This window comes from Mus pahari, chromosome 6, assembly GCF_900095145.1.
Source record: "Mus pahari chromosome 6, PAHARI_EIJ_v1.1, whole genome shotgun sequence".
NCBI lineage: Eukaryota > Metazoa > Chordata > Mammalia > Rodentia > Muridae > Mus > Mus pahari.
The window spans coordinates 37054464-37071231 of record NC_034595.1 but is presented as its reverse complement, the minus strand read 5'-3'; the positions used below and the strand labels follow the sequence as shown (position 1 = coordinate 37071231).

Here is a 16768-nt window from a genome sequence, read left to right as displayed (position 1 = left end):
AGGGAGGGAGGGAGGGAGGGAGGGAAGGAGGGAGAGAGAGAGAGAGAGAGAGACAGAGACAGAGACAGAGACAGAGAGACAGAGAGAGACAGAGAGAGACAGAGAGAGACAGAGAGAGACAGAGAGACAGAGAGACAGAGAGACAGAGAACAATGCTGTGGAATATAGGCAGTGAGTGAGTGAGTGAGCTGGGACCAGCACAGCTCTGTGGCCAGCTGCTGAGAGATCTCTCAGGGCTGGGTTCTCACTAGAGTCACCAAATGATAAGATGCCTGTCCTCAAGCTGCTTGTGTCACAGTGGCTTATAACAGCAGCGAGAGCCAGGACAAACATACTCTCATAAACTATGAAGTAATTGCCAGGGAATAGGTCCATAATACTATTGTTCTCATACACATGTGATAGTCCACTGCTGAGATAAAGCGCCAGGGCAAAGAGCATGTGGGAAGGAAGGGACTGATTTCATTTTACAGTTCTCAGGTCACACTTGAAAGAAGTCAGGGCAGGAACCTGATTCAGGAAGTCTGTCTGTCTGAATGTCTGTCCCTCTGACACATATAATAGGAATATGAGGAGCATTTAAGAGGTTTATAGACAGGGAGAATGGGAGGCTCTGGAGGTTCTGTTTACTGGTCTGCTCCCCATAGTTTGCTCCACCTGCTTTCTTACACATGCCCAGGAGTGGCACTGCCCACAGTAAGCGGGGCCCTCCAACACTGATCATTAATCTACATGATGTCCCACAGACTTGCCTACAAGCAATCTGACAGAAACCTTTCTTCAACTGAGCTTCTTCTTCCCAGGTAACTAGCCTGTGTCAAGTCAACAGAAAACTACTACTACCCTATAGAAAAAGGAAAGAAATGGAATCTTAAGACGCCTGTGACGTGCCTCCACATGGTTCTAATGTGAGAATTCTTGGCAGCTAAATGATTTCTGAAACTATTCTGCCAAGCAGGAAGTTTAACAGCATCACTGTGCAAAAATGAATTATACTACTGAGCAACTTAGATGATATCCTTATATTTAAAAATATAGTGATATTTCTTTAAAACATATGGCTTTATGAATGTGCATTGATATGATGAAATTGAAATTGAATATATTACCCAACTTTTATGTATTTATCAATACATATAGACTCAGACATAAATAAGCTATACCAATATTTTATGATAAGTGGAGGGGCATTATATTGTTGATGTACAGATTGCCGTTGCCACTAGATTTTTTCTTAAAGATATAGATAAATGTTTAGTGGGTTTTGAGTTGAGTACTATTTTGTTTACTTCTGTTGCTGCTGAGACCAGGGAAGGAGAAACTGAAAAAAGATAAAAAGAAAGAGACAATATAGATGTAGTCCTCTGGCCTTGCTTTCATAAACTGTTCTTGTAAAAAGGAGAGAGAGAGAGAGAGAGAGAGAGAGAGAGAGAGAGAGAGAGAGAGAGAGAGAGATGTATACATATCCACACATGTCATAAGGCGTGTGCTTGATCAGTTCATAGGATTTTGTTCTCTCCTACCATGATTGCAATAATGTCATCAGGCTTGGGAACAGCATTATTACCCAGTAAACCATCTCACTTCCCCCATGAGCATGCCTCTTTAGTTTATTTATCTGTCTAATAGCTAGGAATTTCATTTTGTAATCATTTAAAACATTTCTGAAACCTACCAGCACATTGGAACCAGGTAACAATATTCAAATATAACTGATACTTCTAGTCAATCTCAAAAATTATAGAAACATTGGTTTGGAGTATGTTTAAGCCTGGGAATTTTTATAGAATCTCCCTATGATTATAATGCACAAAGAGTTGCTCAGGCTCAGAGAACAATCCTATGACATTTTGCCATTCAGAATATTTTAATATAAAGAGCACTGGAGCACCTGAGAAACAGCCTCAAAAACAAGGTCTCTGTCATTTCTGACCTTCCTGTCTGTTACTCTTTATTTTCCCCTAAAGAAAAATGGTATAAAACCAAGCAATGTCAGGGCTAGAGGGATGGCTCATCGGTTGAGAGCACTGACTGTTCTTCCAGAGGTACTGAGTTCAATTCTCAGCAACAACATGGTGGCTCACAACCATCTGTAATGGGATCTGATGCCCTCTTCTGGTGTGTGTGAAGAGAGCAGTGACATATATATATCTTTAAGAAAAAAAAAAACAAATAATGACAAAAACTAGAACACTTGTGGTGGTTTGAATGAGAAATGTCCCTCATAGTATTGGATGGGTGACACTGTTTGGTGAGGTTTAAGTGGTGCAGCATTTAAGTTTTGATACAAGGGCTGGACTTTGAGAATTCAAACCTCACAATACTTGCAATCCACTCTCCCTGCTTTGCTTTGTACTTGAAATTCAAGATGGACTCTTAGTTCCCTGTTTCTGCTGTAACTAAGATTCTGTCCCACCATTATGAACTCTAACTCTCTGGAAGCATAAACAAAGATAAACTTTCTTCTGTAAGTTGTTTTGATCATGGTGTTATATAATATCAATAGAAAAGTAATTAATCAATACATCCACTTTCCTCCAAACTGAAGTGTGTAACATATACTTGTCCTCAACATTGTCTTTCTGTGAAATAATATCTCCTTGTCTACTCACCGTTCAGTGAGAGAAGACCCTCAGACCACAAAGGGCCTACGCTGCCCAGGAAGGAGGGCTATGCAGAGGCTTAAGACACTCTGAAGAGAATGATGCTACTGAATCTCTGCATCCTGGTCCTTTGCTCTTATTTTGGACATGATACATTTATCCTTCTCTTTATCTATGTAACTGTCCACTCTTCATGAACACTAAGCATTAAAAAATGGACACTTTTCTCCAATCCTTTAGGTTTTCATTTGTCTTCCATGGTCACACAGAACCTTGAATAATGAATGCCATGTTGACCTCCGCTATGTCTTTACTACAGGTATGTCAGCCATGCTTCATCTGAGGGCCAGCAAGGGCATCACACCAACAGGTGTACGCTTTAAGCTAATTTTCCATTTCTATGCTTGTGGCTAAGAAAAATATCCCTAGTTGTCCCGTATCTAAAACAGAGCACTGCAGAAGAGCTTAAACAAATGAACAAACAAACGAATCTGGAGAAAATAAATATAAATATAAATATACAGTATTATGAAACAGGCCAGATATTTAAAACCATGGCAAAGTGGACAACTCATTAACAACTCTACCAATGAACTTCTTTATTACAGAGGTATAAACACAGGTGCTGTGTCATTCCTTCGCCTCTACACTTCCAGTGTACATCCAGATGCAAGACCAAATAATGTGTAGACTTTCAGTATTATCCTCTTTATATTCAATGGCTAAACAACTTAAGAATATGAATCTACATCTCTTAAGAAATCTTTAACTTTGATCCACATAAAGTTTGTACAATGACTTTGCATAAATACACACATGAAATAATTAGTGAAGATGGTTCTTAATTTAAAGGGTGTTAAACAGCTTGTAGACATCTGGTAACAAGCTGAAATGGGTCATTCAAAATTTATCTAACTAAATTAAGGGGGAAAAATGTTTCTCCTCCCAGGTTGGCATGTCACAAGATAACTAAACCGACTTAGTAGGCTTGCCTGGGAATCCTTAGCTGTCAGTGGTGAATATGCAAAGGACCAGCAAATTAAATCAACCTGCCAAACTGTCAATTTCAAGCCTCATGACTGCATGAAAATAGCATCACTGGAAGAAATCAAGCATTGCCTTCTTTTGGGTTTCCTGGCACCTATTCAAATACTCATGCAGTTGTGGCTAATTTTGCATGCAAATTTCAGTCAATAAGCTCAGAACAAGACCTCCCAAGATATTTCAAAGGCTCTGACAGTATTTTTTCTGAATACCAAATCGACAGTAGTTGAAATTCAATCTCCATTTGCCAGTGCTTTACAGATGCACACTGTCCCCACCACAGAGCTAAGTTAATGAGAGCCTTACCTGCCTTCACTCACATCCTCCCAGCCGTCCTTGCTGAGGTTCTCAACGTGGCTCATAACCTTGATGGAGTGATTGAGAACTGTGTGGTGGCGACCCACAGAGCACTTTCTCTTGGCAGCTTTAAATTTCACCTTTGTCGTGGCTGTCTTGCAGTCACAGCGCTGGGCTCTCACATCTGTGGTGGACATCTCAGCTTTAGCTTTGTCTGTTGGGCAGTGTGCTCTCTCCTCTGGAGACACCACCGCTTCGTCTTCGTCTCTCGAAGCCTTAGCTTCTGCCACTTGTCCCCTCAGGGTAGTGACTTCCCTCTCCAGAGCAGTGATGTTTGTTTGCAGCTCCCTTTTGTCGCGTTCTACCTCTGTGCTCACCCTCAGCAGTTGCTCCAGCTCCTTCTCTCTCGCCTCCGAGTCTTCTTGATAGTGTTGTAAGTGGGATTTAAGGGAATCATTCTCTTTCTTTAATCTCTTACTCTCTTCTTTTAATTTTCTTGAGTTTTTCTCAAAAGATTTTAGCCGATTTTCCAACTCAATGACCTAAGCAAGAAAGTTTAATTACTCTTTTAAAATTTAAAACCATAATCTATGTAATTTTTAATTATCATTTCTAACTGATGAAAGTTCCATTTAGCACAAGGACACAATGAATCTCAGGCACTTACTTTCTAAATAATTCTAAGGATACATCCAGAAATGCAATAATGCATCTGCTGAATGAAGGACAGATGGTAAGGGAAGTTAAAATCCTACACAAAGTGATCAGAGCTGAGGATGTCAACGAGCTGCAGGGTTTTCTAAGACTGTAGGTACTTTGGCTATACATTCTAACTGTGAAAGGCAATATTTCCAGAGATAAGCTGTTTATGGAATAGGCTAAAATAGGCTCATAGAGAAACTATTAGTAAAGAACATTTCTTTAACACTTGACTCACATGGTAAGGTGTGGTGACAAAATAAATGACCTGCAACAGTTTTAGTTCTAAATTAGAAAAGTACCATTTTAATTCTCAATGCGATTCTTATTTTATACAATAAAATATTTCTGCAAAAATCGTGTTCAATAATCTAAAATTTCAAGAATTTGAAAGTTGATTAAAAGTGAAACATTTCTATTTATTTCAATAAATATTTCTTCTGTCGTAGAACACAGTGATAGTCAAAGACCTCCAGGCTCTATATATCAACAGCCACTGGAAAGACACTCATGCACACCTTAAAGTAGTATGTGACACGACTTAAATGCTGCAAGCAAACATCAAGCACAGAATATTACAAACCTCTTACAGGATGCTTGGAATTAGAATTTGAAAAATAACATTAGACTATTTTTCAAACTAGTTTTATAAGTAAAACTGAAACAGAAACACAAAAACTACTTTTGCAAAGAAGCACTGATCCTTTATTTGAGCTCACATGTATGTCTTTGTTATGCACATGTATGTTGGCTCAAGAAACAGAGATGAGTTGTTACTTCAAACCTTAGCTACTGAACCATGAAGAATTCCACAAAGAGTGAAAGGGTCAGAGAACTCTGTACCTCCAAATGAGGGTAGTTATCCATGAGGCCAAAAGGCGGTTTTCTCAGGGAGTGACAGATTAACAATTTAACACTTTATTGGACCACAGTGATAACAGCTCTAAGCTGAAATAACGATGTGCAGGATTATACCTTGACTAAGATTGATCAATTCACACCCTAAGCTAAACCTAAAGTTCATGTCAGTACAAATGGACTACAGGTATAAGCTGTCACTGAAGCCCTTTATTCATCCCTTTTTATAACGTGTCTTTGGGGCTAGAGAGAAAGCTTAGCCAATAAAGCACTAACCTAGAGCAAGAGGAACCTAGAGCAAGAGGATCTGAGTTTGGTCCCCAAAACATACATACATACATACAAACATACATACATACATATATACATACATACATTCTCTCTCTCTCTCTCTCTCTCTCTCTCTCTCTCTCTCTCTCTCTCTCCCTCTGTCTCTCATATTCCAGGGTATTCTAGAGCCATGGAGGCAGAGTCAGGTGGATTGCTGCATCCCTGCATAGCAAGATTAAGATAGAAATTGAGAGGAGAGGGAAGGAGGAGAGGGAAGGAGGAGAGGGAGGGAGGGTGGAGGGAGAGGGAGAAGGAGAGAAACAGTTGATTGTGCTTGAGGTGGTTTCAGGCCTCCACAAGCATATATATGCACACATCCCTCCACACACATAAATCCAAGAAGGAAATTCAGATGAATCTTATGTTGGAGGCTCTTGAACCTGGCTACTCAGGACAGGAAGGCCAGCTTATGCTATAGAATGACTTCAAACCCAGCCTGTGTAACTTAAAAGACCTGTATGAATATGTTTCTCTATGCCTCTGTATCTGTCTCTGCCTCTATAAGCAAATAGGTTTGTGGTAGATAACTTGCCTAGCATGCATGAGACCCTAAATTCAATGCTTAATACCATATGAATATAATATCTGTTAATTAAAGTAATAAATTTAACTATAAATTTTAAAAAGATGACTGACACAACTGGATAAAGTTACTGTTTAAAAGTAAAAAAATTAACATGCTAATTTGATTTAAGTTCAATGAAAATAAATGCTAAGATTTTATAGGCCTTAAATGCATTTCTGGACCCATAATGTTATTTGTCTATGCAAATAAAATTATTTAAAACAGTACAGAAAAATACTATTTTAAAACAAAGTTGACACACTAATATAAACTATATAATACCCTACTTGACAGAACATAGATGACTTCAAGTTGAATGACTGGCAGCACGCTTCATCCTCTATCCTATGTTAACCGGGTATGTGCTGTTCAGTAGCACTGAGGGGACATCCTTTGCTACAGGACAAGCCTAAGGAAGTACAAAGTTGCTGTAGCTCATGAGAAATTCCCACAAGTCTATCCATCAGTACGGAAAATAGAGGTAGATAAACTGAAATTGTTGATATGTAAGTCCATGCTGAGTTTTGTTTATGAACAGATGATTTAGTAAAACTCAAATGTAATTCAGAGTAGCCAGATAGCCATCAAAGAGTAAATTATTTAGAGATGAACTTTTAATAATATAACCAATAACTGTTCATAAACTTGAAACCACTCATTGAACCTGTTAATATATTTTGTAAAACAAAACTAAGATAAACTCTACAATCCGAAAACAGCATTTTACTATCAGTGAGAGTAATGCTGTAGTGTAACTATAGGTTGACACGAATTGTCCTATTAAAATAGAGAAACTATAGTAAATCATAAGCTAAATTTTATTGACAATAACTCACACATATTTTCAAGTTTAAATTATAAAGATATTAGCATTCTACCACGGCAGAGCTATAAATAAAAAATAATCCATGCCTGTTCAAGAAGAGCAGATCTCCTGACTCATTTTAAGTTAAACTGCTCACTTATAACTAATAAGCACATATATCCCAAATTTTGTTAACTTCTCTTCTTCTCATTTTCTCCACTCCATCTATAAAAATATTTTTAATCTATGTCCACAGAAGCACAAGTGTTTATACATTTATTTTACTAACATTGATTTTTTTTTTACCCAATTTTGGCAAGCCGATGATTTTGAATTATGAATTTAAATTAAGGATTCACACAAGGTTTAAGTTCATGAGCTCTCGTTTTAAAATATAATTCTTTATGGTAAAATTCAGATTTAACTTGCTCAGCTCAATATCTTAAAGATTAGACTACCTTCTGTAATGTCTGTTCTGATATTGCTTTCTCATTCTTCTCTGGAGCACTCTTCTTGACCTCTGCGTCTTCACGGTGTCTAAAGAGTTGTTCTGGAAGCAAATAAATAATATATTATGGTATATCATATATTGCTGAAACACTGCACTGTCGGTTTAAGGGGAAAGGTTTGCTGGTTTTTCAGTTTTGAATAATCTAGTCTATTTTTCTTGTCAAGTATTTGACTAGAACTAAATTGTGACCTTTCTCAAGAGTTTGTTTTGTCACATAATTACGTCTTTGTGGTGTCCCTTTTTTCCTGCAGTGTTAAGACTTTCAAAGGTACAATAGATCTGTGGGTTAACAATGCTAGACTTTCATTCCTGTGCTCATTCTTTGTCGACTGTTCCACCTTTACCCTGGAAGCAGAATCCACTCTTTTTTATCTACAGCGCTACTAGTTTTGTTCTGCTGATCCTGTTCCCTGCCAGGTGGGTCAGAGTGATCTCTGAACACAGCAAGCAGTCACAGAATTAGAGACTGAAGCCCTCACAGTGCAGGAGCCTTCCCTTCCAGGGAAAGGTTCCTGCACTGGCAGGTCAAACCATAAAAACCTCAATCCTAGAGGAGCTGTGGCTTCCTAAGAAGCAAGCTCACATTCAAGGGTGAAATTGGTTGACAAATCACTCCTTCAGGGGCTGGTAAATAACTGCCACAGCCTTCACAGAACAGCAAAATCTGCACGGAATTCACAAAGTTAAAGGAAACTCTGTCATACATTTTTCATTAATATTAAAATTCACACAAATTTATAACTGTCTTCTTTACAGATAAGTTACAGTGATGAAGTTACCATTCTTTACTGAGCTCCTGAATTATTTTAAAGTATAATGTTCTTAAAGAACAAAACAGGGAACAGAGAATTCCTAACGCTAAGAGGGTATACATCTGTTAGCTTACTTTTGCTTTAAAGTAAGCCAGACTGCTGTAGGTCAATGTGAAACTTTGATTTTTCAACAATGAAAGAGAAAACAATATTATTCTCTGTGGAGCAGAAATCCTCCTGGTAAAAGCAGTGACTAACAAGTTTGTTAGAGTGAATTAGGCATTTCTTTTGTCTTTGAAACATGACATACTCAATTAAAACTTCTGTGCTCATGAAATAAATAGAACACTATCCTAAGGATAATAAAAGCTAGAATAGGTAGAATTTGCCTCTTGGGGAATACATACCTTTACCTTGATAATAACCTATCAGCTCCCAAGCATCTTTTCTAGTCCCCTAACACCATGCTGCTGAATTCATTTACAGCACTCTTCAGCAATATAGAAATAATATGCAAATATAATTCATCTGTTCTAGTCAATTAAATATCTCCTATAGTTCTGAGATATTTATCCTTAAAAATAACATAATACTATATTCACATACTATAGTACTTACAACATCTGTATATTGCTAATAAACACTGAAGAATGACTTTTAAAAGAATCTCCTTGCTGTGTATTTGGTCCTAGGTTTATGCAAGGCATGCTGGGCAGAATGGGTGAGGATGCTCACCTGTGGGTGTTGCCCAGGTAGATTTTGCTTTCATTTATAGCTTTTATAAAAATATGGAAGCAGTTAGACTCAAACATGGAGTGAAGCAAGGAACCCACTCTAAGACACTTCAGTTCAAGCACCTCAGGGTGTGGGAACCGAGGCAAGGGGACCTCACTAAGACAATGAGATTTCTCATTCTACAAGACATTTATTTTTATCATATGGTTTAAATACTATAATTTTTACTAGCATTAAAATTCATCCTGATTTGTGTTCTTTCTTGAATTTCTTTCAGGAATTTCTTCTCTTTTTCTGTTTTTAACTACTTTTTGTTTATTAATAGCTTGTTAAAACTTGCTTTGTTATATTGCTTGCTTCCTTTTCTTTTAATCTTGGTTTAGCAAAGAGATAAAGGTAATCTCTCTCTCTCTCTCTCTGTCTAAGTGCACTAAAATAAACAGAAAATAGATCTGTAAGGAAAAAAAAAAAACAAATTCCACACAATCTATGAAAATTGTCGAAGGGCCACATGGTCCAAACTTCAGTACCCTCAGCATAAGGAAAAGGAAGATGGCACAGGAAATTGTAGAATTTTTTAGGGGTAGAAAATGACTTTTAGGGAAACTGAGTGTGTCTGAAGGACACAGTGCCCAGGGACACAGGTGATGCAGAGAAACTGAAGTAACAGGGAAGGCTGTCTTTCCATATCCTCAAGTCATCAGAGGAACTGATGTTGTCTTTGAAGAGAACTGCCAAATACCTTTAAGCTTGCTTTTCTATGAGTTATTCCTTCATTAAGGAGATTTTGGAGAGAAAGACCAAGTCAGATAAGGTAATTCACACAGCACCCTGAGTTGGGGGCAATGTGCAAAGGAAGGTCAGAAATATCTAGGTTCAAATTGCTCAGCAGCGCTGGGGGAGGGGTGCTCAGCACTCAGGCTGGGGAAGAAGCCTGCCAAGTCTAGGTTGGCCTGGGCCACACAGAAAGACCAGCTCCTGTCAGTGCCAATAGGTGGGCTAGTGTTTCCAAGCCCTAGTTCACTGAACAATTAATCTAAATTATTCTGCTTTTTACTGTTTTTATTAACGTTTTATTGTTAATTATTCTTATTATTCTTTTTCGTCCTAATTTTAACTATAGTAATACATTATCTAAAAACATAATTTTTTGACTTTTTTATTTTAAGCATTAAAACAAAAACATTTATGAAAGAGCTTAGTCATTTTTGATAAATTATGAACATTTTTAGCACTTTAAAAACGTTTAGCACTTTTAATTTGATTTCAACTATCTTTATCTGAAATACTTAATAGCAAAATACAATAAATACAAAAATAACTGGTAAACATCCCCAAATGAATGTTTATTATTATTTTATAAGACTAGTTTGCTGTTAATGTGTATTGAATATGAAATTATTTAGCATTTAATAGGGTGGAATTTTTAGTAAATGAGAAAATGCAAAAGTGTTGTGTGCAAACTGTATTAAGCCAAATGAAACAAATAAATTTATCCTTGAATTGTAAGCGCCAATTTTTACAGTATGTTAAGTATATCAATGGCTAATATCATTAAAACTTACTTTATTTTTTCTATTCTTTATGCTTCTATAAAAGTGATAGCCATGTTTTTCTGATTTTTTGAACTATGAATCACTTTAAAAACAAACAAAAATGCTACAAAGAATACAATTTAGCAGAAAATAACCAACTGTATTTTGTGTATCTATTTTAGTAATGGAACACATATTTTCCTGTGATTTCAAATCCTTACATATTAATTCAGTATGATAATTTTTAGCATGCATTGCATTTGTTTATTTTAGTTTCTTTGTTCCTGACTGAATCCACCTTCAGTTCAGTAAAGTTGCACATGAGGGTTTGTTTTGCCAGTTTTCTTTTTTTTTTTTTTACATTTATTTGTTTATTATTAGATATTTTCCTTATTTACATTTCAAATGTTATCCCCTTTCCTGGATTCCCCTCTGAAATCCCCCTATCCTGTCCACCCTCCCCTGATCCCCAACCCACCCATTTCCACTTCCAGGTTCTGGCATTCCCCTATACTGGGGCGTAGAATCCTCATAGGACCAAGCCTCTCCTCCCATTGATGACCAACCAGGCCATCCTCTGCTGCATGTGCAGTTAGAGCATTTGATGTGCCACAAATACTTTTTTCAAGTTTGGTTACTTATTAAATGGCTTTCCCATTATTTGCTATTGCTATTTTTAAATATATTCCTTAATTCTACCACACTATTCTTTGTTTTTTCTTTTTATTTAATAGATAATAGATTGCTCTCCCATACAACACACCCCCGACACAACACAGTTTCCCTCCACCCACTACTCCTCCCCTCCCTCATCTGTCCTCTCCCCCAGATTCACCCCACTCCATTTCTGCTTCAGAAAAGAGCAGGCCTTCAAGAGACAGCAGCCAATCAGGACAAAACAAGATATAATAAGACTCCGCAAAAGCAGAAACTGTGGGAGTGTCCAAATAATTGTTCTGATTTTTAAAAAGTTTACTTCTACGTATGTATTGTATATTCAACACAGTTCCTCATAAACTCCTTTCTCTTGTTATTATTGCTTCCTGCTTCTGTTAGTCCCCTTTGACCCACTCAAACAGTTTTACTTTTATATACATGTCACACACACACACACACACACACATATATAGATAAGACTAAAAATGTATACACACACACACATACACACACACACACATATATATATGTGTGTGTGTGTGTGTGTGTGTGTGTGTGTAAAGCTATGTATATATGAGCCACAAGTAAATAAAAACATGATATTTGTCTAAGACTGACCTAATTTACATCTACTGTCCAGTTTCTCCCATGTTCCTGCAAACAACATAACTTCATTATTAAGGCTGAAAAAAAATCCATTGTATGGATATAGCACATCTGTCTACCCACATCCTCTGATGTTGGGCTCTTCGGATGCTTCCCTAACTTTGCTACTCTGCACAGTGCTGCAGTGAGCACTGATGTGTAACAAAGCATCTCTCCAGGACAGGACGTTCACATGGAACTGTGAGGCCACAAGTTCTCCTTCTTTCTTCACCGGAGTCTTTCTCATTGCTGGGATATTCACGTACTCATGGATTTTGTTTTCAGAATGATACAGTTAGTTTGAACAATAAATCAGTAAGCTCTTCAGGATCCCAATTGTTAAGGAGGAAGTGGGAACATGTCTCAGTAAGAAGAAACAAAAGAGCCTGACAGGAGAAGACAAAATGAAAACAAGAACCATGTTCAGAAGCTCAGGAAGGAGTGAGTACTTATTTTGATGGAACATAAAAGTATAAAGTAAAAATGTTAAAATATTGGCTTGGAAAATCACTAACAATATATTTAAGGCTGAGTCAACAATGAGGACTGAGAAAAAGACAGAGGAGGAGTCCATTAACAACAGTCACTAGGTATGGTGACACCAGCTGGGTGGCAGAAGTTAGAAGGACACTTGCTTCTTCCACTGAGATACTCAAGTTGCACAGTAAATACAGCTATCTTCACCTTTAATATAGAACAGTCTTAAATCGGTAGCATGGGTGCATTCCGTATCATCAGACAGTTTGGCCACAGTGGTTTGCACATTTGAAATGAACAAACCTTACTTCTAAGTTTAAGATGGAGGCCCCATAAAATTAGAACTAAGTACTTTCAAAGTCTTGTAATAGGAGCACATACGCAAAAGTGAATCGCCAATGTTAAACACAATTATAAAATTGTGAGCAACCATAACTAGGAACAATAAAATTAATTCTCTCTTACTCTTATCAAATATTTGTTTACATTTTTATAATAAATTAAGGGGGAAGGCGAGTGTGCTTGTGGAGGCTCACGATCAGTCCATGTGTGAGGACCAGGGGAAGGCATTGAGGGCTCTGCAGGCTTCCTCCACTTCTACCCGGGGTCTGGGTTGGACTCAGCCCAACAGGCCTGTGCATCACCAGCACTGGCAACTGAGCCATCTCAAAGTGGGATGTTTAAGAGTTCATTGTATTTCATTTTCTCATGAGACATAAAAATTGTGTTATAAATCAGTAAAAGAGTACAAAAAGTCAGAAATTAAATAAGATTATTAAATTGAAACCAAAATTAGATAACAAAGCTAAAGATTTATTTTAATTAAAAACTTACCTTCTCTTTTCTCTGCCATGCACCTATTCAATTCCTGTATTGTTGTTTTATCAATAGACATATGCATTTTAAGCTCATCCAATTCATCTTGAAGAGTCATCCTATGAAAATTTGAACAATTAACAATTAAATAAAATGTGTAAGATAATGAACAGTGTAGTTAAAAAAAGCAGCAAAGTCAATTGAAAAATAGAGAATGGTAAAATAAAAGCAAAAATATAGTAACTGAATATATTCATTAATTTTTATCCAGCATACAAATCGATTACTATGAGCATATTTTTTAATACAAACTATCAACTGCATTGTAACAAATGCCAAATATATAAAATTTAAACTTGAATTTTTTATTTTTGGTATTTTAAAATATTTATATATTTCAATTTCAAATATATTTATATTTTATGTATATATTTACTTAAATACTTATATATTTATATTTAAATGTATATTAAATACTATATATACTATTGAATTATATAAAATATATTAGTAAATTTATATACCTATATAAAATATATCTATATATTTCTATTTCAAATTTATAAATTTATATATTTCAATATATAGCCTGAACTTTGAATTCACAATTTTGCCTTGGCTTTCTCTATGCTGGGATTATTAGCACATAATATCATGACCAGCTAAAGAACTATTTGTGTATGGGAGGGGTGTTAAAAGTGGGCACAGGGCAAAAACACTAGAACAGAGACCACATGAGGGAAAAATGTGTTGGGGGAGAGGAAGGGAGGGAGGGGGCAGGCAATAGTATACATGTGACATGACCATGGACAGGAAACTACAAGGCAGGGAATGGATAGAAAGGTCCAGTGTGATTGAGAGTGGCAGAAGGGGAAGGGATTGACAAAGATGATTCACTCATTTATGTTTGTAAATGTCATAATGAAATCTAGTACATGGCACTCAGGTTAATTTTATTAAGCATCACTTTTCAGGAGCTAGGAAGATGGCTTAGTCTGTACAATGTTTGCTGTACAAAAAAGAGGAACTGACTTCTATTTCTCATACACTGTAAAGAGTATAAAAAGGGTAGCATGTGCTTCTAATACTTGTGCTGGGGAGGCAGAGACAGAAGAATGCCAGGGGCTTACTGGACAGCCAGTTCAACCTCTGAAAAATCCTGTTTCTACAATAAGTCAGCACAATGTAAGGAGAAAACGAACAAAACAAAGCAAAACAAAACAACACCATGGTGGAATATGAGCGTTGGAGAGTATGAGAATCTGTACTGTGAATCAAACCCAGGACTGACTGATGCCTCCCAAGGCAACATCAAGAGAAAGTTGCTTGAGGAGGCCACCATCTAGTATAAAAGATGATCCCAACAAACAAATAATCTTAACACAGAAATATGAAAACAATGGGGGAAGAAAACCCCAATCGGATAAATGAAACAAGGAAATGCAGGATCTGAACGAGACTAGAAAGTCACAGAGGAGATGAGAACCTTGTCTCTATAGTCCCCGAAATAGATTGGATCAAGCAGAGGTAAAAATAACAGAGCTTGAAGACAGATCTTGTGAATTGTTACTGTCAGAAAGAAACCTCTGACAGTAAGGAGTTAAAAAAGCTTGAAGAGAAAATGTAAAAGTTTGTGGATACCCCTAAAAATTATATGTTCTGATCTCTCATATACTGGAGGGAAAAGACTGGGATCATAGAAAACCTCTTCAATAAGAAAATAGCATAAAACTGTCCACATCCTGGGGAAGACACAGACATCCCAGTATAAGAAACATTTAGAACTTCACATACTTACTGATGTGTTTTATAAAACCAAGTGTGGAAATTAAAAAGGGGTTAGGGGGAAGAGGGGAGGGAGGATAGCCTGTATCCAGCTAGAGTTCCTCCTATGCTCTGGGCAGGCAAACGAGGGAGGGCTGCTTTCTAATCGGCCCCGGGTGGGCATCTAAACCACTGACCACACTCAGCTAGGGGGTAGACAAGAGACAGCCCCAAAAACCAAGGGGCCCTGGGGCAACACCCTGTGCCCTGGGCTTATGGAAGAGAGGGCTTAGGGAGAGAGGTTCCCACACGGCAAGAGTAAGTGCAGCGACCTTGAGTCCAGGAGTCTGGTTTTAGAGCTTTATTGTAGAAAGGCCGGAGAAAGGAAAGAAGGTGGAATGATGAGAAAGAGACCAGCCATGGCCAAGAGGAGAGAAGGGGAAAAGGGAGAGAGAAAAAAGAAAAGCTAGAGAGAAAGAGAGAGTAAGAGGGAGAGAGAGAGTAAGAGAGTGAGAGCAGAGTAAGGGGAATAAGAGAGCAAGAGGAGTAAGAGAGCGAGGAGGGGCCAAACAGCCCCTCTTAAAGTATGCTGCTATCTTTTCTGTTGCTAGGTAACTGGGGAGGAGTCTAGCCTGAAGGTCAGAAGCTTGGGACATTGCCTATATGACTACTAACCATGCCTCTCTTGTGGAGGCTGAGGGGCTGGTAACTTTGACATGAGCCAGGGTTCCAGGAGACATGAGAGAATTCTTTCTGTCCCATGTAGGTGAATTATCACCACCAGGTCCTGGGGGTTCAACATCTAGCCTCAACTGGAAACCAGGCTTTCTGTGCATAGCCCAGTGTCCCACAACCAAGGATATATTTTATTTGGGGTTATAGGAAGGGGAGTTGAGAAGGGAGTAGAGGCAGAGAAAGAGAGAGGGCAAAGAAGGACAGAGAGAGAAAAAGAGAAGAGGCAGTCCAGGAACACATGGAGAGAGAGGGGAGAGGTAAAGGGCAAAGAGGTAGAAGAGGTCAGTGAGAGAAAAGAGTCAGAGAGTCAGAGAGGCCAAACAGCCCCTTTTATAGCAAGCCAGACCTATATGGCTGTTGGTAGGTAACTGTTTGGTAGAGTGAAGAAGGAATGCCAACATGTAAGACTATAGACATCTGTAACCATGTCATAGTATAGTTAAAATGTTAAAGTACAGGACAAAGAAGAAACATTACAATCTGCAAAAGAGTAGCACATAGAGACATTAGACCATGGTATATTTCTCTGAAGGAACTCTAAATACCAGAAGGGCATGGAGTCATGTATTTGGGTCCTGAAAAAATAATTTCAACCAAGAATGTTGTGCCCTGCAAGGTTTTACTTCAAGTAAAGGCCTTCCAGGATAAGAAAAAAGCAAGATGCTTAATGGAATCTTAACGGCTCTGTGGTGGTTTAAAAGAGAACGGCCCCCATCAGCTAATGTATTTTAATACTTGTCCCCAGTTAGTAGAACTGTTTGGGAAGCATTAGGAAAGACGAGCACCATTCCTAGTGTGCTCTCTGCCTCCAGTCTGTGGTTTGAGATGTGAGCTCTCAGTTGTTCCTGCTGCTATGCCTTTGTTCAATCATCATGGACTCTAACCCTCTGAGACAGTAAACCTGATTAAGTGCTCTTCTTTATTAAAAGAGAGAGAGAGA

At 37.8% G+C, this 16768-nt stretch overlaps 1 protein-coding gene across 3 annotated transcripts in view; it reads right to left on the bottom strand.

Annotated features, from left to right (window-relative positions):
- Nucleotides 1-16768, bottom strand: part of Cntln (centlein) — a 250243-nt gene that overhangs the window by 81531 nt on the left and 151944 nt on the right. For all 3 annotated transcript variants that reach the window (XM_029540311.1, XM_029540312.1, XM_029540313.1), the window contains exons 13-15: nucleotides 13348-13448; nucleotides 7660-7751; nucleotides 3954-4486 (exon numbers count right to left, since the gene is read on the bottom strand). In XM_029540311.1, coding sequence (XP_029396171.1) covers nucleotides 3954-4486; nucleotides 7660-7751; nucleotides 13348-13448 — 726 coding nt within the window. The remainder of the gene's footprint in view (nucleotides 1-3953; nucleotides 4487-7659; nucleotides 7752-13347; nucleotides 13449-16768) is intronic.